The 27,593-nt window shown below is 43.0% G+C and overlaps 1 protein-coding gene and 1 pseudogene across 1 annotated transcript in view; both read right to left on the bottom strand.

Annotated features, from left to right (window-relative positions):
* stx18 (syntaxin 18) overlaps positions 1-27,593 on the bottom strand; it is a 179,974-nt gene that overhangs the window by 115,382 nt on the left and 36,999 nt on the right. Inside the window, exon 2 of the mRNA XM_072495507.1 lies at positions 5,241-5,308. Within this exon, the coding sequence (XP_072351608.1) occupies positions 5,241-5,308 (68 nt within the window). The remainder of the gene's footprint in view (positions 1-5,240; positions 5,309-27,593) is intronic.
* On the bottom strand, positions 1,657-4,677 carry LOC140408208 (peptidyl-prolyl cis-trans isomerase FKBP3 pseudogene; annotated as a pseudogene).

The following is a 27,593-nucleotide window of genomic DNA, read 5'->3' on the forward strand; positions in this document are numbered from 1 at the left end:
GCCTCCCAACAGCCATGGGGAGATAGAGGAGCAGATATGTAGGCAGATGTTGGAAAGGTGTAAAAGCAACAGGGTTGTTGTGGTGGATGATTTTAACTTCCTTATATTGGCCGGGACTCACTTAGTGTTAGGGGCTTAGATATGGCAGAGTTTGGAAGGAGCATCCAGGAGGGCTTCTTGAAACAATATGTTGATAGTTCAACTCGGTAAAGGGCCGTCCTAGACCTGGCATTGGGGATTGAGCCCGGACAGCTGGTCGAAGTTTCAGTAGGGGAACAGTGACCATAATTTAGTACGTTTTATGGTATTATTGGATAAAGATAAGAGTAGTCCTCTAGTGAAAGTGCTAAATTGGGGGAAGGCTCATTATAACAATATTAGGCAGGAACTGAAGAATCTAGATTGGGGACAGATGTTTGAGAGTAAATCAACATTTGGCACCTGGGAGACTTTTACATGTCAGTTGATAGGAATTCAGGACCAGCATGTCCCTGAGGACGAAGGATAGGTATGGCAAGTTTCAGGAACCTTGGATAATGAGGAATATTGTGAGCCCAGTCCAAAAGAAAAAGGAAGCATTTGTAAGGGCTAGAAGGCTGGGAACAGACAAAGCCCTTGAGGAATATAAAGAAAGTAGGAAGGAACTTAAGCAAGGAGTCAGGTGGGCTAAATGGAGTCACGAGAAGTCATTGGCAAACAGGATTATGGAAAATTCCAAGGCTTTGTATACATATACAAAGAGCAAGAGGGTAGCCAGGGAAAGGGTTGGCTCACTCAAGGACAGAGGAGGGAATCTATGCGTGGAGTCACGGAAATGGGCGAAGTACTAAATGAGTACTTTGCGCCAGTACCTAAAGAGAAGGGCTTGGTGGATGATGAGTCTGGGGAAGGATGTGGGGAATGTCTGGGTCACATTGAGATCAAAGAGGAGGTGTTTGGCGTCTTCCAAAACATTAACGTAGATAGGTTCCCAGGGCCTGACGGAATCTATACCAGAATACTGAGCAGGTCAAGGGAGGAAATATGCTGGGGCCTTGACAGAAATCTTTGTATCCTCACTGGCTACAGTTGAGGTCCCAGAGGTCTTTCTGCACGGTAGATTCTATGATTGTATGACTGGAGAATAGCTAATGTTGTTCCTTTGTTTAAGAAGGGTAGCAAGGATAATCCAGGAAATTACTGGCTGGTGAGCCTTACATCAGTGGTAGGGAAATTATTGGAGAGGATTCTTCGAGACAGGATTTACTCCCATTTGGAAGCAAGTGGCCGTATTAGTGAGAGGCAGCATGGTTTTGTGAAGGGGAGCTGGCATCTCATTAACTTGATCAAGTTTTGAGAAGAAGTGACGAAGATGATTGTTTTTTTTTAAGTGGTTCCAAAACTTATTTTGCTCAGAACATGAACAATTTTCTCCTTGTCACAAGCATCACCATGTTCTGAAGTGCAAGAATTAAAGTAATCAGCAAAGAAAATGATTTGCTGTATTTCACGCTCTCCAGCATGGTATGTAATCATGTTCAGCACCAAAATTCAGCAAGGTTCTATACAAATGCATAATTTTGTTCATTAGCTGCATATTTCTACATTAAACAAGATTATTTTACTGAAAAGTCTTTCTGAACAATATCGGACAATTCAAAGACAGTATTCTGAAGCATAAACCTGAAGATGGTGCATTTAGTTACTCAATATCCACAAGCTCCACTTCAAAAATGAGCTGAGCGATCGGTGGCATCTTGGCTTCTGGCTCCCCTTTCTTACCATATCCCCAATCAGATTCAATCTATAGCCGGGCTTTATCTCCTTCATTCTTAGTCAGATGTGCTTCATCCCACCCTCAGATAACTTTTCCAATTTCTACTTTAAAGCTCAGAGGCTTTATTGCCTTTTTATTTTTTAAACTAGAAGCAACATTTGTGTCAAACACGGTCCCATCTTCTAATGTTCCTGTGTATCAACAGTGAACAGTGTCACCCTTTTTGGGGAAGTTGGTTTTGTCTCCTTTCTGCAATACGGATTTGGTATACTTTGCTGGTTCCTCATTTGAAGTCACTTTAGATTTCTTGGCCATTGCTTTATCCTGACCACCCCTAACATTACATCTTTCAGCTGCTGAGCGACTTTCTCCGCACTTTCAGTACCTCTAAATCTCTTTGTTTCAAAAACCTGGTTGTAGGCAACTATTAGTTGCTCCTTCTTTGCACTCTTGGCAACCTTAACTTGTGTTCACCAAAAAATGGCTCCGAGGCGCTCTGCTGCAAGAACTGGAAGATGTCCTTTTTAGCCACGTCCTCGCTCTTCAGCTGCTCTTCGGTCCACTGCCTCGCTGGCTTGGCGGCCTTGACCGTGTCCCCGCCGCCTATAGGACCTATTCACAGCCGCCATCTTGGAAAAACTACCAACGAAGATAATTGATGAAGATAGGGCAGTGGATGTAGTCTACACGGACTTCAGTAAGGCCTTTGACAAGGTCCCTCATGGCAGACTGGTACAGAAGGCAAAGTCACATGGGGTCAGAGGTGAGCTGGCAAGATGGATACAGAACTAGCTCGGTCATGGAAGACTGAGGGTAGTAGTGGAAGGGTGCCTTTCTGAAAGAAGTGCTGTGACTAGTGGTGTTCTGCAGGGATCAGAGCTGGGACCGTCCCTATTTGTAGTACATATAAAACATTTGGAGGAAAATGTAACCGGTCTGATTAGTAAGTTTGCGGATGACATAAAGGTTGGTAGAATTGTGGATAGCGATGAGGACTGTCAGAGGATACAGCAGGGTATAGATCGGTTGGAGACTTTGGCGGAGAGATAACAGATGGAGTTTAATCCGGACAAATGTGAGGTAATGCAGTTTGGAAGGTCTAATGCATGTGGGAAATATACAGTAAATGGCAGAACTCTTAAGAGTATTGACAGGCAGAGGAATATGGGTGCACAGGTCCACAGGTCACAGAGTGGCAACGCAGGTGGAGAAGGTAGTCAAGAAGGCATACGGACAGCATGATTGCCTTCATCGGCTGGGGCATGGAGTATAAAAATTGGCAGGTCATGCTGCAGCTGTATAGAACCTTAGTTAGGCCACACATGGAATATAGTGTTTAATTCTAGTCGCCACACTACCAGAAGGATGTGGAGGCTTTGAAGGGGTTCAGAATAGGTTTACTAGGATGTTGCCTGGTATGGAGGGCATTAGCTGTGAGGACAGGTTGGATAAACTTAGTTTGTTCTCACTGACCTGATAGAAGTCGACAGAATTATGAGGGGCATAGACAGGGTGAATAGTCAGAAGCCTTTTCCCAGGGTGGAAGAGTCAATTATTAGGGGAAACAGTTTTAAGGCGCGAGAGGTAAAGTTTAGAAGAGATGTGCGAGGAAAGTTTTTTTTACACACAGGGTAGTGGGTGCCTGGAACTCACTGCCGGAGGTGGTGGAAGCTGTTACAATAATGACGTTTAAGGGGTGTCTTGAAAAACACACGATTAGGATGGGATAGAGGGTTACGGACCCCGGAAGCATAGAAAGCTTTAGGTTAATTGGGCAGCATGGTCGACGCAGGCTTGGAGGGCCGAAGGCCCTGTTCCGGTGCTGTACTTATCTTTATTATTTGCTCACATTCACTGTTATCAAAAATGGGGATATTTGTTGATTTGCTCTCTCCTCAGAAAAAGGTTTGGTGGAAATGGACTTAAGTGGGCTGGCTCATTATATTTCTGTTTACTTCCTTCAAACCAATTGTCCGCAAGTTTGTGTTGTGCACCACAGTACTCCATTTACCATTCATTAGAGTCTCCTGTGGGTGGTAATTTGATTTCCTTGTTGACAATTATGGGTAAAGTAATACAACCGGTGCTTCAGGTGCACCCAAATGGCAAATATTTCATTAGTGGCTGTGTTTACTTCCAATTTTCTCTAACCTCTCTCTGTGATGCAATGACTTCTCCAGGTTATTGTTTTAGGGGCTGGTTTAGCACACTGGGCTAAATCGCTGGCTTTTAAAGCAGACCAAGGCAGGCCAGCAGCACGGTTCGATTCCCGTACCAGCCTCCCTGAACAGGCGCCGGAATGTGGCGACTAGGGGCTTTTCACAGTAACTTCATTTGACATACTTGTGACAATAAGCGATTTTCTTTTCTTCTTTCTTTCTTTTCTTTAGCAGCCTTCACAACCAATTATCTGGAGTAGGGAGGTTACTGCTTCTAAGTTAGCAAAGCCAGGATATATATTTCTCAACGGTTCAGTCCATGGGCAGAATTTAATGCCCTTCCTTGAGGCGCGTTTGGAGGCAGGAGGATTTATTTGGGCAGGGGTGCAGGGTGGAGTCCCGGTCACCTTCTCCTCTCTGCTCCAATTAAGACTGTGGCAGGAGGGCAACTAATGCTCAACTTGAAATGAAATGAAATGAAATCTCCTGCTGCCTCTGATTGAATAGCAGCAGCATGTGGACTTGAAATGAGGGGAGCCTAAAATCAAAACCCTGTTGGGCTTGCTTATAGGTTCCTGGGGTGGAACTTCTCATTCAAAGGCACTCAGTGCCTGATCAATGAATCCGGCATTGGGAAGTGGAGCGTTCATAGAAAGCCCCCCCGCCCCCAATCCTGTGACCCCCCACCACACGATCCCCACCCTATCCTCTCTCACCCATTGCCTGGGTCCCTTGCTGATCCTGGGCCTCTGTTGGATGCATTGACAGCTGCAGCCACTGCTCCCACTGGTGCTGCCTGCAATGGACAGGTGACGGCTTCGAATTGGCTGGCAGCTCTCAGTTATGGGGTGGGGAAAAGTTTTTTCGCCTTGGGGAAGGCCTGCAAATGGCCTATTGGCACTTAATACGTCGACCATTCCCAAAGGAGATGATGCAGGAATCTCACCGGATGTCCAAATAGCAGGCAAGACCCATTGCTTAGATGCTCCAGATCATGCAGTCAGTAGAAATCACCAATATGGTGTTACAATGCTGATAGGTGCCTATTTTTTAAGTTGGCGCCTGTATGTATACAAACATTCATCTCCAAAACATGTTCACAGGGGTCAACGAGTCGGTAACCATAACAACACTTTCATCATGGCAAGTCAATGGACCGGATACAAATCTGTAATTGCTCTGCTCAGGCAATCTCAATGTAAATCACTGACTGATAGCCTACATGAAGAGTTACAGAGCTGAGTCACAGCAATAAAATGTTTGATGAAACATATTGTTGAACAATTTGAGAAGAGGCAGAATTGAACAGTAGCCTACTGCAATACCTGCTGGCATTGATGTAATCTTTTCTGTGCTCCAGAAGAAAATCTTTCAACTTGCTGATATTGGTGAGCTGAAAAATAAAAACAAACAATAAAAACACTGCTGGATTGACAAATTAAGAGCTCTCTCTCCTAAACATGGAATTATAGACAAGCGACTATTGTAATATTATGTAGTACTCTTCACGATCATATAGTCCAAATGCCCAATTTAGTTCCATTATAGAGTGTTTTAATAAACATCTTCCTATTTGATTGCATGAATGGAGATGGAGGTCTTTAACAAAAATGCGCATGCATGTGTGATGTCATCGGGAGCGCAGACATGCACGAGTTTGCAGTTTACTGAAGCTTCTCGAGGAGTTTGTGTATAGTTGTGTATTAGCTGCGGCAGGTGCCTGAAGCCAAACTATATTATTACTTCAAATGTTTTCTGAAATAAAGAAGTTTTACCTTTTACAACACGTTCGACTACCTTTCTTCTGATCATTTTAGCACAATTTGTAAAGTCAAGCTTCAGCTTCAGAAACGCGCACATCTTTATGGTAGTTACTACACAGTGCAACATTAAAGGTGTCATCTGCATCATATTGTAATACAGTAACAGCTTTTATCTAGCAGCTTCATCTGAAGACAATAAACTGACACAAATCATATATGGCGAAATTCAGGTTGTGACTATTGATGGCAGATGGTGCAGATTATTAGCGGTAGAATCATAAAGTGGTACAGCACAGGAGGAGGCCATTTGGCCCATTGTACCTGTGCTGGGAATTTGAAAGAGAAATCCAATTAGTCCCATTCTTCTGCTCTTCTGCCTTAGCCCTGAAATGCCTTGCCTTCAAGTATTGTGCGGAAGGAGGCCATTCAGCCCATTGGGTCTTCACCGACTCTCTGAAAGAGCACCGTAACCTAGGCCCACAATCCCACCCTATCCCCATAACCCCACCTAACCTGTACATCTTTCGAGTGTGGGAGGAACCCGGAGTGCCCGGAGGAGACCGCCGCAGACACGGGGAGAAAGTGCAAACTCCACACGGACCGTCACCCAAGGCCGGAATTGATCCTGGGTCCCTGGTGCTGTGCGGTGCCTTTTCAAAGTTATTGCTGAATCTGCTTCCACCACTTTTTCAGGCAGTGAATTCCAGATCATAAGTCCCACGCAAAAGAAAAATCCTCATAGTGCCTCTGATTCATTTCCAAAGTATTTTAAATCTGTGTTCTCTGGCTACCAACCTTCTGCCACTGTAAACAGTGCCTCATTGTTTATTGTATTAAGATCCATCATGATTTTGAGCAGCTTTATCAAATCTCTTAACCTTCCCGGTTCTAAAAAGAACAACCCCAGTTTCTCTAGGTAACTAAAGTCCTTCATCACTGGTATCACTCCAGTAAGCATTCTCTGCACCCTTTCTAAGCCTGATTTAGTTTACATGCATTCTCATATGACTATTCTGCAGAGAAAAGGAAGGAGAACTTTATTTCTACTGAGACATGGATACTCAAATATTCCTCAACATTATACCAAGTGCACATCTTTCAAACACGATTTAGAAAACAGCAAAGTTTAATTAACAAAATGTAGGTGTTCTTTTTTATTCCCCCAACTCCCCACGTACTTAATTTGTAAAATACAACTGGGCCACCCATGTACATCTTGTGGAAATGTACATCGATTATTAACAATGATGTCTCAATCCTCAAGGGAATACCATCGGGCATCATTTTATCTACTGGCAATAAAAGAACACAAGAAATAGGAGCAGGAGCAGACCACTGGCGGTCGAGACTGCTCTGTAGTTTAGTGCACTCCTGCTGATCTTGGGGCTTCAATTCCATTTCCCTGCCTGCTCTCCATATCCCTTGATTCCCTAAGAAACCAAAGATCTGTCTTTCCCAGTCTTGAATGTATTCAGCAATGGAACATCCACATCTCTTGGGGGCAGAGAACTCCAAAGCTCTCCAGTCCCTTGAGGGCAGCACGGTAGCACAGTGGGTAGCATTGTTGCTTCAATAGGGGCTGTTTAGCACAGGGGCTAAATCGCTGGCTTTGAAAGCAGACCAAGGCAGGCCAGCAGCACAGTTCAATTCCCGTAACAGCCTCCCCGAACAGGAGCCGGAAGGTGGCGACTATGGGCTTTTCACAGTAACTTCATTTGAAGCCTACTTGTGACAATAAGCAATTTTCATTTCATTTCACAGCGCCAGGATCCCAGGTTCGATTCCCGGCTTGTCTGTGTGGAGTTTTCACGCTCTCCCTGTGTCTGCATGGGTTTCCTCCGGGTGCTCCGGTTTCCTCCCACAAGTCCCGAAAGACGTGCCTGTTAGGCGAATTGGACATTCTGAATTCTTCCTCTGTGTACCCGAACAGGTGCCGGAATGTGGCAACTAGGGCCTTTTCACAGTAATTTCATTGCAGTGCTCATGTAAGCCTCCTTGTGACAATAAAGATTATTATTAATTTTGCCTCATCTCAGTCTTCAATGATCGGCCCCTAAACCCAAGACTGTAACCCCTTGTTTTACCCAACCAGTGGAAAGAATCGCTCAGCATCTACCCTATGGAGAACCTTTCAGAATTTTATAGGTTTCAATGAAATCACCTTTCATTCCTCTAAACTCCAGAGAATATGAGCCCAATTTACTTAACTTTTCATCACAGGACAACTCCCTCACCCCAGGAATTAATTTAGTGTGCTTACTGCTCACTGGGAGTATATCCCATCTTAAATGTGGAGGCCAAAACTGCACACAGTACTCCAGATGTGATCTCACTAACACTTTGTACAATTGTAGCAAGGTGTCTTTATTCCTATGCTTCAATCCCCTTGCAATAAAGGCCAACAAGCCATTTGCCTTCCTAATTACCTGCTGTCCTGCATGCTAACGTTCTTTGTTCCTTGTAAGAGCAACCCACAAGTGTCTCTAAACATCAACTCAAGGTTCACCTTTTTTTTAAAATTCTGATTTTCTATTCTTATGACCAAAGTGAAAAACCCAAATCTTTTGTCTCCTGGAGAGACATGCCACAGACGTACACTCAGAAGTCCCCAGACAAGGACGGCATTTGTATTGTCCCTGAAGTTACAACTTTCTTCGGGCAATTACCCTGTCGAGAACATTCTGAAACTCCAACTTAAATGTCAGAGACTTTGGATAGTTCCAATTCTTTTTGCAGAATAGTTACCCAGGAAAAGGAAAGGATTAAAACCAGTTCTAACTTCTGAGTAACCATACTACCAAATCTGCTGACCCTTCGCTTTTGTATGGCATCTTATCAAATGCCTTCTGGAAATCCAGGTATATTACATCTACTGATCCCTCTTTATCTATCCTACTAGTTACATCTCAAAAACTCAATGGGCGCAATCTCAGAATTCCGGCCAGGATTACACAGCCAGCTTGTGGGTGGTGGTGGTGGTTTTGGGGGGGCTTTACACACGTCAGCAAAGCCAGAATTCCAAGATTGGGGCGATGTTTGTAAAGTGTGCCCCAATTTCCAAGTTACAATAAAGACTCGTGTTCTATTTTTTACCTTTTTATCAACTTTTTGGGTGGCCATTTGCTGCTTTCTAAAACATTCCCAATCCTCAGGTTTGTTACTGTTTTTGGCAACTTTAAACGTTTCTTCTTTTCATCTAATATTATCCTTAACTTCTCTGACCCTTCTATGGATGGGTCTTTCTTTCTGAACTTTTATTTTTCAATGGTATGTGTTTTTGATAAACATTTTGAATTTTGAGCTTCCCCACCCACCACTGAAGTTAAACTGACTGGTTTTTAATTGCTGGGCTTAACCTTACAACCTTTTTTGAACAAGGACATAATGTTTGTAATTTTCAGTCCTCTTGGCACCACCCCTATAATTTCCACTCTCACTTATTTCAATATCCTTGGATGCATCTCATCAAGTCCAGGTGCCTTCAGAACTTTAAGTGCCGACACTTTACCCAACACTTGCTCCTTAGCAATTTTGAACCCTTCCAGTGACAGAGCTTCCTTCTCTGACACCATAGCCAGGGTGGCATCTACCTCTTCAGTAAAGACAGAGGCAGAGGATTTAGTAAGGGGAGGTCGTGCCTGACAAACCTGTTAGAGTTCTTTGAAGAGATAACAAATAGGTTAGACCAAGGAGAGCCAATGGATGTTATCTATCTTGACTTCCAAAAGGCCTTTGATAAGGTGCCTCACGGGAGACTGCTGAGTAAAATAAGGGCCCATGGTATTCGAGGCAAGGTACTAACATGGATTGACGATTGGCTGTCAGGCAGAAGGCAGAGAGTTGGGATAAAAGGTTCCTTTTCGGAATGGCAACCGGTGTCGAGTGGTGTCCCGCAGGGTTCAGTGTTGGGGCCACAGCTGTTCTCTTTATATATTAACGATTTAGATGATGGGACTGGGGGCATTCTGGCTAAGTTTGCCGATGATACAAAGATAGGTGGAGAGGCAGGTAGTATGGAGGAGGTGGGGAGGCTGCAGAAAGATTTAGACAGTTTAGGAGAGTGGTCCAAGAAATGGCTGATGAAATTCAACGTGGGCAAGTGCGAGGTCTTGCACTTTGGAAAAAATAGAGGCATGGACTATTTTCTAAACAGTGACAAAATTCATAATGCTGAAGTGCAAAGGGACTTGGGAGTCCTAGTCCAGGATTTTCTAAAGGTAAACTTGCAGGTTGAGTCCGTAATTAAGAAAGCAAATGCAATGTTGTCATTTATCTCAAGAGGCTTGGAATATAAAAGCAGGGATGTACTTCTGAAGCTTTATAAAGCATTAGTTAGGTCCCATTTAGAATACTGTGAGCAATTTTGGGCCCCACACCTCAGGAAGGACATACTGGCACTGGAGCGAGTCCAGCGGAGATTCACACGGATGATCCCAGGAATGGTAGGCCTAACATACGATGAACGTCTGAGGATCCTGGGATTATATTCATTGGAGTTTAGGAGGTTGAGGGGAGATCTAATAGAAACTTACAAGATAATGAATGGCTTAGATAGGGTGGACGTAGGGAAGTTGTTTCCATTAGCCGGGGAGACTAGGACCCGGGGGCACAGCCTTAGAATAAAAGGGAGTCACTTTAGAACAGAGTTGAGGAGAAATTTCTTCAGCCAGAGAGTGGTGGGTCTGTGGAATTCATCGCCACAGAGGGCGGTGGAGGCTGGGACGTTGAGTGTCTTTAAGACAGAAGTTGATAAATTCTTGATTTCTCGAGGAATGAAGGGCTATGGAGAGAGAGCGGGTCAATGGAGTTGAAATCAGCCATGATTGAATGGTGGAGTGGACTCGATGGGCCGAATGGCCTTACTTCCGCTCCTATGTCTTATGGTCTTATTCATTTACTACCTCAGCTATGCCCCTCGTCTCCATATGTAAATAATGTTTTAGGTCCCTAATCCATGTGGCTGCTCCTTTTACCACCCTTTTAGTATTTATATGCCTATAGAAGATTTTGGGTTCACTGTTATGCTGGCTGCCAGTCTATTTTGTTATGAACCCTGATGTTAAATGTGAGAATATTCCAAAACCCAGAAGGGCAACTTGGAACACCAGTTCTTAGTGGTGTATATTTTCAATTTGGTATACGGTGAGAAAAATATGTGAACCAGGGACGAATAGTCCACCTGCAGTGTGACCAATTACTAAAGAATATAAGAGCTTGGCAAGACAAGAAAGCACTAAGGTACTGATGGCCGCACTCCCACGGTACTACACGAAATTACCCCTTGGTTCCAACTACCTATGTTTCCTGAACTCTGAGCCACCCCTTTATTCCCAAACAACATGCAATATTACATAACTCCATGAGCTAAATCCAGCAAATAATTACTATGCACAGGCTATGGGCCACATTTGGGAACACCATCTTCAGTTTCAGCAAAGGCAAAATCTGTTTTGGGTTTGACCTCAGCTGCCTGTTTTGCAACAACTTGTTTTTGGGAGACTGTTTCTGCAGATGGTAGATGTGTCTTGTGTTGTCTCCCTTTTACCCCAGTCATTGTGTAATGGATATACCATTATTTTCCTTTGATGTAATCCATCCTGTGGAGTCGGCTTTTGGCATACACATGTTAATTTCCTATCTCTCCACTGTGACGATACCTTTTCTGCAGCGGTAAACACTTGCTTTTCTCACTGATATGCTCATTCCCATCTCAACATCTCTTCGCACATCACCCTGTTTTATTTTCTTTTATCCCAATTTCATTTTTTTATCTTAATTTTCTCTAATTCTTAACATTTCTCATAATCCTTCTTCGCTTACCTAACGTGCTTTTTCACCTCCACTCTGAACCGTCTGTATTCCCCTTGTTTCTCAACTGTATTTTCTAACTGACATCTGTCATGAGCACATGTTTTCTTCTTTATCTTAATTTCTATCTCCTTTTTCATTCCCTTTTGAGGGAATATACCCTTGACTGTGCCGGAACCATTTCTTCTTTGAAGGTATCCCATTGTTCAGCTAGTTTTACTGCCAATTTTTCATTCCAGTCTATCTGGCCCAGCTCAATTCTTCCTCCTTTGAAGTCGGATCTCCCCCAGTTAATTAATCTTACTCTGGATTGCCTATGTGAGTTGGTTGTGCAGGGTGAATGTGCTGAGAACAGATCTGTGCTGGGAGAATTTGTAAAAGTTGTGAATTTGAAGTCGAGCCAGAAAAGTCTTTGCTTTCACAAAACAGTCTATTTTGAATCTTTTGTTTGGATTACCACATCCAGAGTGAAAGAGTTTCAGGAGTCATGGGTATACCTTTAATAAAGTGACAGAAGTTCTTTGCCTTAGGTAATATTATTCGAATGAGGTAAAGTTCCTGCAAAAGGATCGACATCAGCCACTTTCCCCATACAAGAGTTGGGTAAACACATCTTCTGAAATCTCACTAATAGGCTATAAATTGGAGAAATACAAAGATAAAGAATCCAGAGACAAGCAGAAAATGAAAGTTTGAATAATTCAATCAATGTAAAACCATGTGCAGAAAGAGAAACAAAAGGGAAAGAAAGAGTTGAGAGAGAAAGAAAAAGTAAAAGAAAAATAAACTTATTTAAATCTCAAACTGCAGCTAAAATCTGAAGGAATGCAAATTCACACTTGCAAAAGTTAATTTTCAATGCCAAAGAGGTTGTTTGTTAGTAATTAAAACATCACTGAAAATTCACACATTTAAATGGATAAACACTGTTTTTTTCTGGCATATTTAATGGATTGCTATTGGTAATCACGTCAACTTCACATCCTGTGTGTGTTTGAATGATGAATATCTAAACAAGAAATTGTTACGAGCAAGGTTTTTGGAAGAGCTCGGTAACACAGAGAGCAATTTCCTGCATTGAGTTGCACGTGCCAAAATGCTGGAAGTTACGGTCAGATTTGTTCCTCATTTATAGTGAGTGCTGACAGTCAACCCCCCCCACCTCCCTCCATTCTTACTTAAAAGCCCAGGCCACTGTTCCCGCACCAAGTCGTGAATATTTGTATTATACAAAATTACTGGCGTGAAAATCAAGTCAAATTTTTGAGAAATAATATAAAAGAATAATTCTCCATCACGGACAAGCAGAAAGTGAGAGGGTTCTATAAGGAATGATTACTGAATCGACACATTTTGATACAGGAAAGTTAATAAATATACTTTGAGATCCAGCCCTCCTGTGTATTTCCATTTACTAACACCTGGTGGCGCTCTGAGCTTACCAATGTCAAGAACTTCTGAAAAGACAGCACTGGGACACAGACTAGTCCACACTGACAAATCTGCGTGCATGTTTGGTAAGAAACTTGAGGGACAAGATTGGGTCAATCATGTTATACTTAACTACACCACAATAATTAGCATTTCAAAAAGGGTCATAACTGGAAATATGAAAGCATACTTCGACTCTATGATTTAAAAAAAATCTGAATAGTAAATTAATCACTTGGTGCCTCATTTAATAAAAGCAGTTAATTTGAAATTAAAAATGAATGAAATGAAAATCGCTTATTGTCACGAGTAGGCTTCAATGAAATTACTGTGAAAAGCCCCTAGTCGCCACATTCCGGCGCCTGTTCGGAGAGGCTGATATGGGAATTGAACCGTGCTGCTGGCCTGCCTTGGTCTGCTTTAAAAGCCAGCGATTTAGCCCAGTGAGCGAAACCAGCCCCTAATGCCCCTAATTTATCCTGCACTTCACTGAAAGTGGATCAACGTTAAGGTACATTAGCTCCTCTGATGACCAGATACAATGGGTATCATTCAATGTGCTGCCCCGGAGGTGAATTCTGAGATGGGAGGTGTTTTATTGACAGAAGGATGCAGGGTGGGGATCCCGCCATCTCCTTCGCCTTCTCCTTCTCCACCCCCCCCCCCCCCCCACCCACCCAATTAAGTCCTGGGCAGGAAGGCTTGTGGGCAGCCTTCTCACAATAAATACCCGCTTAATCCCACCTTGACCTGCCAACACGGATATTCAACCAGTGATGGGTAGGGGACTCACTTTTGCTTTTGGCCTACTTACTGTAGGGATAGGGGAAAGGACGTTCCCTTGTTCAAAGACACTTACATGATGGAGAGACCTGGCATTAGGAAAGTGGGGTCCGCTGAGAACCCCTTTTCTCTAACCAGCGCCACCATTAACCACCCACCCCTCCTCCACCCCTCCCGTGACCCACCTCCTGCCCTTACATTTCTTTCTCCAAACATCTCAAGGTCATTCCTGCGAAGATGCAAGTAAATAACTGGCAGCAGGCACAGCTTCCGGTAATGCTAGTGACGCCAGCCTCAGATTGCTGGTAGCTCTCAGGGTGGCATTTCTGCCCTATTCCCTACAATTAAATATGTCTGTGGAGTTGAGAATGTAATTTTTTGTTTTATTTAGGCTCATAATATTGTGTCTACAAGTTCACAATCCGCAAAACAAAGTCCCGGGAAACATCATCCTCACACTCCATCGCCCCGCCCCCCTTAAAACACACATATCTTTAAACAAGAGGAACAGTTTTAGCCATCAGCCAATCTCAAATATTCCCAGCCCAACTCTCGGCTCCAGCACTATTCAAAATGCTAACACTTACCTCTGGAGCTATACTACACTGTTAAAGCAAAGTAACAATATGATTGTCCCAATGTTTCTACTACCGCTTGACATACATCCCACTTCTCCTGCGTCACGCTCATTCTCCCCCCCCCCCCCCCCAATCAGCAGTAATCAGGCCCCCCCCCCCCCCCCCCCCATCAGCAGTAATCAGAATGGGATACCACTCGTCACAGATGGTCGTTACATTAAGCTCCAACCTCTAACTGTTGACCTTGAAACAATCCTATCACAATTCATGCCATATTTATGATCTTCCTATATTCATTTATTGCTTAGATCACAAACCTAACCTCTGTAAACATTACACAACTTGACATTCAGGGTCTGCATCAATCCCTTTTGGATGAAGAGTCAAACATTAGGGTTTGCAATTACCGCAACATTAATTAAAGACATAATAAAACAGAGAAACATTTAACAGGAGATAGCTTGCTATTTTTATTCCAGGCACACATTTTGGAGTTCTGTGCACATAATAAACCAGAACGTACCAAAACTTTGTCATACAAATTGTTCAACACAGAATGACCAAGAAACCTGAGTCAGTGCTCCAAATGGTCATCACGCTTATTCATGAAGTGTATTGTCCAAGCAAAATAATGTGGAGCATTAAAGAAGTCGCTTTGGAGGATTTTTAAAAAATGAGTACTCAAATTAGAATGGCAAAGTTTATGTATACTGCAAACAGTATTTAACACTCAGCACTGTACAGCATTTCTTACATTGGCAGTCAGTTTGAATGTTTTAAACAGTTATGTGGTAATGAAGTTGGGCATTTGCACATCATTCTCCATAAAATGACCAAATCTGAATTCCCTACAGAGATAGACAGACATCAGGGTCCTAATCACTGAACTAAGAGGTTTCATTTAGCAAAATAAATTTAATTACATGAACATCCAAGTACAAAATCAGTCATTTCACGTTATCCTTATGAACTTGGTAAGATTGACATCCTCCATTTCAAGGAAATTTATTCTATTTCTGTCTGTGGGCTCAATATGTCAAACTGGTGACATGTTAAACATGGCTAGAATTATTTTAATCAGTCACGGGTGGACTGTAAACAGATTTGCAGTTGAGATTCGCTGGCTGTACTGTAGATTCAATGTCAGTGCTGCACGGTGAAATTTCGGAGAAAGATTTCAGCAGAGAGGACACGAAAGAGAAAAATCTGTAAATCCACTTTGATTAAAATAGACATTTCACATCCTGGACGGAAATTAAAGGGAACACCTGGGTCAAAATGTTGATGTACTTCAATATCATTGTTTGACCACAGACATCATTGCCACATGCCAAAATCTTATTGATTGGATGGCTGGGAGGTTGATGAAGGAGGAGAAGGAGTTAATCATAATTTCTTAAACATTCGCAGTGCAAAAAAAATGAAAGCCTAGCAAAGCGGCGTTGAAAAAACAAAGATGCTGCTCAACTGGTGGAGACGTATACTGGAGCTTTAAAATTTCTCGGTTACATAACTGAATTTCTCATGGACTAACCAGACTACCTGAAACCATAGTTACGGCACCCAAATAACACGTTCCACTGGCTGAAGGAGAAACGGTGAGTCTTCCAGGAAGAATGTAGACAAGAGGACTTTTTACCACAGCACATTAGCACAGACTACAGAACACAAAGTAAAACTGCTCCAAGGTAGGTCATGGGCTAACTCCTGTTAAATAATGCATACATTCTCACTAAATCCCCTACAGCTATCGTACAGTATAGTTCCAATGTCTGCTTGTAGAGAGCGCATTTCCAGTGAAGCAACACTGATACGGTACATTAGTGGCAACATTGGTGTTTAAGGGAGAGGGCCTTGACTCTATTCTTAAATATACATATCTTTTTGCAAGAGAAAGTCTTGAAAAATGTTCTCAATTTCAAATTAATTAAAACAACGGCATCAGAAGGCACCAAGATACACGGCTTGTAAAAACTTTGCAATGGCAGCGGCAATTCTTTGTCACTTTTGTCTGTATTCTCTGAAGTTGATGTGTTAATTACTGCCAATATAAAAACCATGGGCAAGTATATTAAATCTAAAATTCGTCCACGTCTTGCCATGTTTATGAATTTTAGAAGACCAATTTCAAAGCATGTAGCACATGCCATGCGTTACCTTTCATCTGGATTTGATTTTCAACCCTGCTCTAAAACAAGAATAGGTCCCACCCCTCCCCCTCCCCATCTCTCCGGCTGAAACTAAATCCATAGAATCCCGACAGTTGTGAAGGAGGTATTCGGCCCATCGAGTCTGCACCAACTCTCTGAAAGAGCATTCTCCCCGGCCGCCGCCAACCCCGCCCTATCCCGTAACCTTGCACATTGATCATGGCCAATCCATCTTACCTGCACATCTTTGGACCGTGGGAGGAAACCCCACGCAGAATGGGGAGAACGTGCAAACTCCACACAGACAGTCACCCAAGGCCAGAATCAATAAAGTTTCATAAATAATTCAAATTGGCTTACTTTATTCCTGATTTATGTTTTCTCTTTCACGTGTCCACTCCGCACATGTGAACCTAAACAGTGACTATCACTGTTGACGGTGGTGTACCTCCCCCAACTGGTGGCGGTCATTCAACTTTTCAGGTTGCTACCGTGCAACACTGACATTGAATCTACAGTACACCCAGTGAATCTCAACTGCAAATCTGTTTACAGTCCACCCATGACTGGTCAAAAGCCAACTTCCCCCCCGCCCCCCCCCCCCCCCCCCAAGAAGAGACTTTACAAAACCTTTCAGCTTCAGAAAATGGAATAAAATTGAACTTGTCTCCATACAGCATATTCCACTCTTGGGTGCCTCAATACAATTGTGGCATTCTTGATATTTACAACGTACATTCCCCATCGGGCATACAGCCCAAGGGCAAAACATTCCAAATTTAAAATTACAGAATGTGCAATGGAACTCAACTTTCCCAAAACAGCATGTCCCATTCTGAAGTGCCTCAATACAATTTCAATATAATACACTTCAATGTCCAGGTATGTAATTCTGAACCTTGGAATGCACCAGTCTGCAACACTCGATCAAGGACAACTCTTTGCACTGGAAGACCTGCAGGTTTTGAGCAGACCAAAGAGCGTCTTCCACCGAGTTGATGGTCCTCTAACCGCAGTTCATGTTTATCTCAGTGTGTGTTCCTGGGGACATCCCACAGATCACAGACTCCACAAGAATGATCCTCTTGACAAAGATCACAGCATCGCTCCACAGATCTTCTTTGCCAAGTCACATTCCGCAAGGGGATAGGAAAACATCACTTTGTAGCAAAGGTCACTTAGATAGCAATCAGGTGCTTGAATCATGATTCATCGGTGCTCCACTGCTCCTAGGTAACTAACTAACTCAGCAAAGACTGAATCAAGCCTGGTACATTCCTGGTGCAGTAATTCAGTGCCAGTGTGAATCCAGTGGTAGCATTCAGCCCTGGGAGTCAGAAGAGTGTGGGCTCAAGTTCCAATAGTACTAATCGAGTGCTGTAGTAGGGTTGTTGCATCCTGTGGTTAATTTGCAGCTTTAAATTTGCATTGTGGTGATTACAATGCCAGTCTGAGGAAGCCATGCAAATGTCTCTGACCTGGGAATAGGGACAGTTTTCTCTAAGGGCGGCACAGAGGCACAATGGTTAGCCTCACGATGCTGAGGACCCGGGTTCGATCCCGGCCCCAGGTCACTGTCCGGGTGGAGTTTGCACATTCTCCCAGTGTTTGCGTGGGTTTCACCTCCACAACCCAAAGATGTGCAGGTTAGGTGGATTGGCCATGCTAAATTGCCCTTTAATTGAAAAAAAATAATTTGGTACTCTAAATTTATTTTTAAAAAGGGATAGTTTGCTCTCTCATCAACCCCATATCACGTAAGTCATGACAAGTCCCTCCTCTCAAATTCCTCCCAAATTATTTGAACACAATAGCCAGGGTATGCTCTTTTTTGCCAGTGGTTGAAGCTCATTCCCAAATGCTCTTCAATGGTGCCATACATGGACCACACCTTCCTACTGCCACAATGGACCCAATTCATTTAACACCACAGCTACTGTGAACCCAACCCACGTTATCGCATTGCAGACAGATCCAAACTGCTCCATCTGACTGCAACCAGACCCAGCCCGCTCCAGGTCAATGATAACATGCCTGGCGACGTCTATCTCGCTGCTTACAGACCCAGCCTGCTCCCTCAGGTGTTGCAACTGTTTGAATCAGTTCTATCCCTTGGTTGTCAGAAATCAACACCCCACCAACCCTATTAATAGATAAACAAGAAACGTGCAAGAAGAGAGAGGTTAGATACAGAGTGAAGCGGAGGAGAGGAGAAACAGGAAAAAGGTCAACTCAATGAAAAAATGAATGAGAGCACTAACTCAATAACAAAGTAAAACAGGAAACAAAAAAAGTGACCCAGAAAAGGAGAACCATGCAAGAAGATGAACTATTTAAATCGATCAATTTGTTTAAATACAAGTATTTCCACGTTATAAACTGTGAGATAACTGGCTTTTTTGGCATGTTGCAAGAGTTAGGAACACAAATCCTAGCCCTGCAGGAGGTTTGCATTCCATCAAATGCTCCCATTCTATTTCTTGTTAAGATCATTCTACTGTGTAATATATCCATTTGGTTAATTAAATTAATATAATCATTAACCAAATGGCTATATTACACAGTAGAGTGATCTTTGAAAGAACAAAAACACTTAAATCATTTGACATCTACATTAACTTACCAACAAGCAGCTCTTTCGCCAGAAGTATACTCCTGCATCCAAACAAAGTCTGCGTTAAAGAAAATCTCCCTCACGTCATGTAGTGCATAACTATTTACAATGCTGCAAACTGCACAGGGGACTTTAACAGGTAGCTAGCAATGCAAAGAAAAAAATCCTTTAAAAGCGTGACTTTTAGATAGTAAAAATAACAAGTTAATCAAATAGTTGAAAAAGTAGGGGCGACACGGTGGCGAAGTGGTTCGCACTGCTGCCTCATGACACTGAGGACCCAGGTTCGATCCCGGCCCCGGGTCACTCTCCTTATTAGGTATGCACATTCCCTCTGTGTCTGCGTGGGTCTCACCCCCACAACCCAGAGGTGCAGGGCAGGCGGACTGGCCATGCTGAATTTCCCTTTAATTGGAAAAAAATAGAAACAAAAGTTACCCAGGACACAATAACTCAAATGTATACATAGCAAGGCTGCAACAATTGATTTAAGTCACTAAATAATCTTAAAGTAAGATATTGGATTGCATTGGGACTGTGTTTAGGTAGACGAGGCAAATATTTGTTCACTTGGAAGACACCTTTTGAAAATCCTTGTAAAAAATGCTTAATTTTCTGCTTATTGACCTTTGTTCAAAAATATTTAATGCCTAGAAGGCTTTAAATAGAAATATGAACTTTGAGGATGAAGTTTCCCAAGATAAAGAAATAAACAAATAAATAATAAGCGCTGTGCGTAATACATTCTTTTTAAAAAATAAATTTAGAGTACCGAATTCATTTTTTCCAAGGGGCAATTTAGCGTGACCAATCCACCGAACCTGCACATCTTTTGGATTGTGGAGGCGAAACCCACGCAAACACGGGGAGAATGTGCAAACTCCACACGGACAGTGACCCAGAGCCGGGATCGAACCCGGGACCTCGGCGCCGCGAGGCATCAGTGCTACCCATTGCACCACCGTGCTGCCTGCGTGCGTAGTATATTCTAACCACAAGGTCATTTCACAGGAGTTTGCTACATTCGTCTGAAGTAACTCTTTTGACTCACTGAAAATCAATTACTGATTTACTACAGTTGAAGATACCTTTCTAATTCAATAGATTGAGCTTATAATTGCTATAGAACTTACAGCATTGACAATTTATGATTTTAGTTAGTTATCTTCTGCGAGTTCCTTCAATTCAAAAATAAACTCTGCTGCAGTACTTATGTACCCTGCTAGAGGGCATTACGTCTTACATTCCAAGACTAGCCTCTCATAGGACAACTGCTGCGTTTGTGGTTGATTGGTCTTCTGCATGTATGCGTTTAAGCTCAGATTCCCACTGCCATGATGAAGGCTTTACACTAGGTCATAGGGATCAATTGCTCTTGTAATTCAAGACCCTAAAGAGCAACTAATACCCAAACAATGTAGTAGGGGTGGCCCAAGCTTTAGGGAAATGGAGACCCTGTAGACAGTCAGCCTGGCTGCATCTAATCTCATCACTGAAACTATACTCTGTTTCTGTTTTACATCAGTACAGGCGGGAAACATGGCTTACATTGAAGCAGATCATGAAAAAAGGGGGAAAGTGAAGATTTGACCTATATTTTTAAACCCGTTCTAAATCCTGTCACTCCAGCTGCATTCTCTTGCGTCGGCACAAACTACAGCTCCAGGAGCTGTGCGATGCTGGCCATCCTACTCTTTTACAACTTCTTCCAAGTATTTTGATGCTTAAACTAGTCTCTCCGAGAACTGCATGAAAGCTGGCTCTAATTTAGAAAATACAAGCTGAAATAATATCCACAGATTTAAGGAAAGATCTGTTGCACTCCAGTTTGATCTGCAGTCCCCTAATCATCAAGAACACAAGTCCTGACTGTTCTGATGCTGCCCGGTCATCAATATTTGATGGTGTGGGGCTCGATTACGTGTTTCATGACAGGCTCTTATTATTGTGGATCAACGTTAGCACTATCTGCATGAGTACGCTGCCATGAGAGCTCTTAGGATATAAATGGAGCAATACTGTTGTGATGTAAAACTATTTTGTTTTTCTACACAGTACTACTTTACTGATCCCAGAAACTCAAGTTTCCCCTTTTAGTCTCCTAAACCTTGAAGAGATATACAATGAAAATTAAATTAGTTTAATTTACTTTAATTCACTAAAGTCCATATGGATATACGTTACATAATTCCACGAATCATAAGCAGGAACACAAGCCAAACAAGAATGCACTTGTTTATAGCATGTATGGGAATTTAGAAGCAGGAGTGGACCATTCCCGCCTGCCCTGTCATTCAATAGGATTGTGACTGGTCTGAATGTGGCTCTCAAATCCATTTTCCTGTGTGCCCCCTAACCATGCACTCCCTTGTCTATCAGAAATCTAACTCAGCCTTGAAAAAAATCAATGATGCAGCCTCTTCTGCTCTCTGACACCGAGAATTCCACAGACTAACCACCCTCTGAGAGAAAAATAATTCTCCTGATCTCTGTCTGGAGAGACTTTTTCATCTTAAACTGTGACCCCTGGTTCCGGTCTTCCCAACAAGAGAAAGCACCCTCCTACTACCCAGCTTATCAAGTCCCCTCAGGATCTTATGTGATTCAATAGATCACTGCTCATTCTTCTGAATTCCAATGGGTATAAGCCCAACCTATTCAACCTTTCTTTATGTTAAGTCCTTCATCCCAGGAATGAGTTGAACAAACCTTCTCTGAACTGCTTCAAATGTAATTATATGTTTTTTTCAAATATGGAGACCAACAACTGTACACATTGATGTAGTTGCAGCTTGCCAACCCAAAAATGACCCATTTACCCCTAATTTCTGCTATCTGTTAGTTACCTGTCTTCTAACCATGCTAAGCTGTTACTCCCTACACTATGGAGGACTTATTTTGAGTAGCAGCCTATCAAATGTCTTTTGGAAATCCAAGTACACCACATCTAAAGGTTCTCCTTCATCCATGTTGTTCGACACTTCCTCAAAGAATGTTAATAAGTTAGTTAAACGTATTTTCCCATTCACAAAATCATACTGAATCAGTCTGATCACATTATGATTTTCTAAGTATCTAAGTATACCTGGATTCTGACAATTTTCCTATGACAGATGTTAGGCTTATTGGGCTATAGTTTCCGGCTTTCTGCCTGCCTATTTTCTTGAATAAAAATATTACATTTGTTATTTTCCAACTGTTAGGACCTTTCCAGAATCTAACGAATTTTGGAAGATTATAATTACTGCATCCACTCACTGTCTCTGCAGCCGCTTCTTTGAAGACCACCAGGTTATAAGGACATGTCAGTCATTTTCCCCTGGGGACGGTGATTGTTCTAAATTCCGCCATTCCTTTCACCTCCTGATTTTCCCCCCTTGAGAAGTTTTCCAAATGTTCCACAGTGAAGACAGACTCAAAGTAAAGAGACACAAAATACTTGTTCAATGTTTCCACCATTTCCTTGTTTTCTATTATTTTTTTGATAATGTTTTTCAGATTTTCATTTTATACAACACAAAATAAACACATCTCTGAAGACCAAATACAATTTTAGAAAGCCAAACATTGGAGGCAACCTCCAAGCCCCCCCTCCCCCCGCCCCGTCCTTTTTATTTTACTTTAAAATATTTTTGTTGAATTTTTACAACTGTACACGGTACAATAGGTGAGCGAGACGGCTCGTAGGTACAATTTGTTACTGTTGCCCCCAATGGCTTTGTTGGTGACGGGAGCCCTCTGGCCCCCTCCTTGGTCTTTTCCCGCGTCCCTTCCTGATGTTTTCCTCGGTTCCTTCCTTGCTGCCCCCACCCATCCACTTTGTTCCTATCTGCTTCTAAGTGGCCTCATTGGCCCCCTTGCTCCCCTTTCTTTCTATCTGCTATTGGCCTCAAACAGGTCTTGGAACAGACTAATGAATAGCCCCCGTGCTTTGTGGAAGCCCTCGTGCGACCCTCGGATGGCATTTGACCTTCTTCAGGTGGAGAAATTCCGACAGGTCTGCCAGTGTGGGCTGTGGGCGGTGCTGCTGATTGCCAGCCGAGCAGGATTCTCCGGCGGGCGATTAAGGAAGCAAAAGCAAGGGCATCGGCCCTCTTCCCCATGTGTAGTTCTGGCTGGTCCGATACCCCGAAGACTGCCACTCTCGGGCACGGTGCTTTCTATTATCAATTCCCAGACTCTCCGGAAGACCAACATCACCTTTCTGTACTCTTTCCTGCTTAAATACTTGTAGATGTGCCGATGCTGTGACATGACAACTGGACTGTTATCTGCATAACACCAACTATTTGAACAGCAAGAGCTGACTAATACAAGTGAAAATACGGAATTGCTTTAATATCAAGTATCTTCTCAACATAAAAACAACTCCAACAAAAAGGCATTTTACATTTTATGTTAGTTTAAAGAATTTCTCCACACATTCACCAACTCTCCTTCAGAGCTGAAAAAAATAGTTACAGTTGCAACAATATATTTAACGTGTGCTGATTACACAATCGTTTTGGAAGTCAGAGTTTAGACTGAAGTAAACAGTATAGATTTTGTTGCAACGCAATAGGCACAATCACTAGAGGCCAGTAGCTACAATTCCTGCTGGATGCAAAGGGGAGCGAGCACCCTATCCCTATTCATCATCTTCCCCCTGCCCCGCCTTGCTTTGACTTGTGGAAGCACAGATATGTTCACCAAGTGTTTCCTTCTTAATCTTTCAATGCCAATAACAAAAAACCTTTTTCAGATTGCAACATACCATGAAGACACAAAATCAGGTACAATTATGAGGTCTCAAGGCACATTTTGAAGTTTGCATTTGTTTTCTAGGATCTATGCTTCCCACACCAGCACCACCCTTACTCACCAAACAACCAGCATTTGCTCCCTCAATTGTTCAGATATGCAGCCTTGAAAATGAAGGAATATAAATAATATGCAAGGAGGAGGCGATGGCGCAGTGTGGGACGTGGGGATGCAGTTGTATTGTCGCTGGAGTGGCAATCCAGAAACCCTGTGTAATGCTGTCTCACCGGCAGGCCAGACCCAACAGAGGTCGAGGCACCGTGGTCAACAATCGGGTGGGAATTGCCCTGGGAGTCCTCAACATTGACTCCTGACTCCATGAAGTCTCATGAAATCAGGTCAAACATGGGCAAGGAGACCTCCTGTAATTGTTACTCCTTAATGTTGAGCACCACTTAATGCCCATCATCAAGAACAGTTTGGTAGCACTACTACTGACCGAGCTGGTCAAGTCCTCAAGGACATAACTATTAGACTGGGTGAAGGTGATGGTGAAGGAACCAACAAGAGGGAAAAACATACCTAACCTCATCTTCACTAACCTGCCGACCACAGATGCAACTGTCCATGACAGTATCGGTAGGAGTGAACACCACACAGTCCTTGTGGAGACAAAGTCCTGTTTTCACATTGATGATCCCACAAAACATGGTGGAGTGTACTATAACTGTACTAAATGGAACAGATTTGAACAGATATAGCAACTAAGACTGGCCAACCATGTGGCGCGTGGGCCGACAACAGCACACTTGTACTCAACCACAATCTGCAACCTCATGGCCCAGCATATCCTTCACTTTACCATTGCCACCAATCCAGGGGATCAACCCTGGAGCATTACCAGGCATACCTAAAATGAGGTATAAACTGGGGAAGCTACAAGACAGGATTACTTGTGTGCCAAACAGCATAAGCAGCAAGTGATAAGACAGATCGAAGCTCGGCAGTCCTGCCACATCCAGCCACAAATGGTGGTGGACAATTAAACAATTCACTGGAGGAGAAGGCGACACAAATAACCCCATCCTCAATGATGGGAGCCCAGCACATCTGCACAAAGACAGATTGAAACATTTTCAATGATCTTCAGCTAGAAGTGCCGAGTGAATGATCCATCTCGGCTTCCTCCAGAGGTCCTCAGCATCACAAATGGTCTTCAGCCAATTTGGTTCATTCCACATGATATCAAGCAACGTCTGAAGGCACAGGTGCAGAAAAGGCCATGGGCCCTGACAAAGCTCCGGCAATAGTACTTATGACCTGTGCTCCAGAACCTGCAGAGCCCCTAGCCAGGCTCTTCCAGTACAGCTACAACACTGATATCTACCCAGTAATGTGGAAAATTGCCCCAGCGTGTCCTGTTCACAAAAAAGACAAATCCAACCTGGCCAATTCCCACCCACCAGTCTACACTCGGTCATCAGTAAAGTAATAGAAGGGGTCACCAACAATCCAATCAAGCAGTAACCTGCTCACTGATGCTCAGTTTGGTTTCCACCAGAGCTACTCAGCTCCTGACCTCATTACAGCCTTGGTTATACGTGATCAAAAGAACTGAAATCAAGAGATGAGGTTGCAGTGGCTGCCCTTGACATCAAGGCCACATTTGATCGAGCGTGGCTTCAAGGAGCTCTCGCAAAACTGAGTCAAAGGGAATCAGAGGGAAACTCTCTGCTGGTTGGAGTCATACCTAGCATAAAGGAAGATGGTTTTGGTTGTTGGAAGTCAGTCAGCTGATTTCCAGGACATCACTGCAGGGACTTCTCAGGGGAGGACCATCTCCAATAAAAGGGAACTTGTACATCGCCCCATGACATTCAATGGCATTACCATCACTGAATTCCCCACTGTCAATATCCAGGGGTTACCATAGACCAGAAACTCAACAGGGCTAGCCAAATACTGTGGCTACAAGTGGAGGTCAAAGGCTAGGCAGTGAGTAACTCATCTCCTAATTCCCCAAAGCCTGTCCACAATCTCGATAGCACAACATGTCAGGAGTGTGATAGAATAATTGCCTGGACGAGTACAGCTCCAACAACACTCAAGAAACTTGACACCATCCAGGGCAAAGCGCTGGCTTGATTGCTCCCCCTTCCACAAACATTCAGCCCCTCCACCACCGACGCATGGTAGTAGTAGTGTACCATCTACAAAATGCACAGCAGGAACTCAGCAAGGCTCCTTAGACACCAAGCCCACAACCGCTGTCATCTAGAAGGACATGTGCAACAGACACAGGGAAGCATCACCACCTGGAAGTTTCCCTCCAAGCTTCTCACATTTTGACTTGGAAATATATCGCCACTCCTTCACTGTCACTGGGTCAAAATGCCAGAACTCCTTCTCTGACAGCACCAGGTGTACCTACACCACGTGGACTGCAGCTGTCAAGGCAACTCGCCTTCTCACGGGCAATTAGAGATGGGCAATGAATTCTGGTCTAGCCAGCAAAGCCCACATCCCCTGAATGAATAAAAATCTTTCTGCAGCCTTTTTTAAATGAACTAACTACAATGTATTTTACAGATGTAGTGCGCTACAGCTATCAAATTGGTTTAAAACATCCTGGATTAAAGAACTGCACCCTTACTCTGATTTTCATTATCTTGAACTACATACATTTGCAGATTATTCAGATGATTGACCTAAAAATTCAAATGATACAACACTAGCAATGCAAGCAATCTAAGCAGAAAGATGTTGCTGTAACAGGTTTTGGAAAAAGCTGCAAACTGACATGAAAATAGTACCGTGGGACAGAAGGAACCATACTTTTAAAAATTATTCCACTAATAGTGGAGGGATCTGTTTATTTATAAAATTATATGAACATAGAAATTAGGAGGAGTAGCCCACTTGGTCCTTTGAGCCTTCTTCCCCATTCCCTGGCTCCTATCAGGTTCACTGGGCCCTTTAAACCAACCTACTTTCCAGCAGCCAGTGTAGTAAAAAAAGAGGGTGTGATCTCTCTAAGTTTCTTGGTGTTACGCCATGCTATGGCCGTTGGAGACTCTTTCGCTGCAGGCCCCAAGCGGAAATTTCAACCAAGTTTTTCAGAGGAAGTAAATTCGCTTTGCACTATTGTAATTCCAGCAGGCCATGATTTTCTGCTGCTGGGTGGAAGTTATGCCTTCACTATGAGGGCATTAATTAATCCTATCCCATTACACAATACCAGGTCTAATATAGCCTGCCATTTGGTTAGCCAGAACATGCTGTTCTAATAAACAGTCCTGAAAAGATTAAGTAGGCCATCTTTTTCCAACTGATTTTTCCAATCTATATATAGATTAAAATCCCCTGATTATCATCATCCCTTTCTGACAAGCTCCCATTATCTTTTGCCTTTATACCCCAACCTACCATGTTGTTAATATTCAGGGGATGTACACCACTCCCACAAGTGACTTCTTGCCTTCATCATTTCTCATCTCCACCCAAACTGCTTCCACATCCTGGTTTCCTGAACTTAGGTCATCCCTCTCTATCGTGCTCATACCATCATTAAATAACAGAGCCACCCCTCCACCTTTTCCTAACTTCCTCTCCTTTTTAAATGTCATGTACCCTTCAATATTCAGGTCCCAGTCTATGTCATCCTGCAGCCCTGTCTCTAATAGCTATCAGATCGTACGCATTTATTTCTATTTGCAATATCACGTCATCAGTTTTGTTTTCAATGCCACGTACATTCAGATGCAGACCATTTTACTTTTGTCCTTTTATTGTTTTTGTAACCTTGGGTGAG

Source organism: Scyliorhinus torazame, chromosome 3 (assembly GCF_047496885.1).
Source record: "Scyliorhinus torazame isolate Kashiwa2021f chromosome 3, sScyTor2.1, whole genome shotgun sequence".
Classification (NCBI taxonomy): Eukaryota; Metazoa; Chordata; class Chondrichthyes; order Carcharhiniformes; family Scyliorhinidae; genus Scyliorhinus; species Scyliorhinus torazame.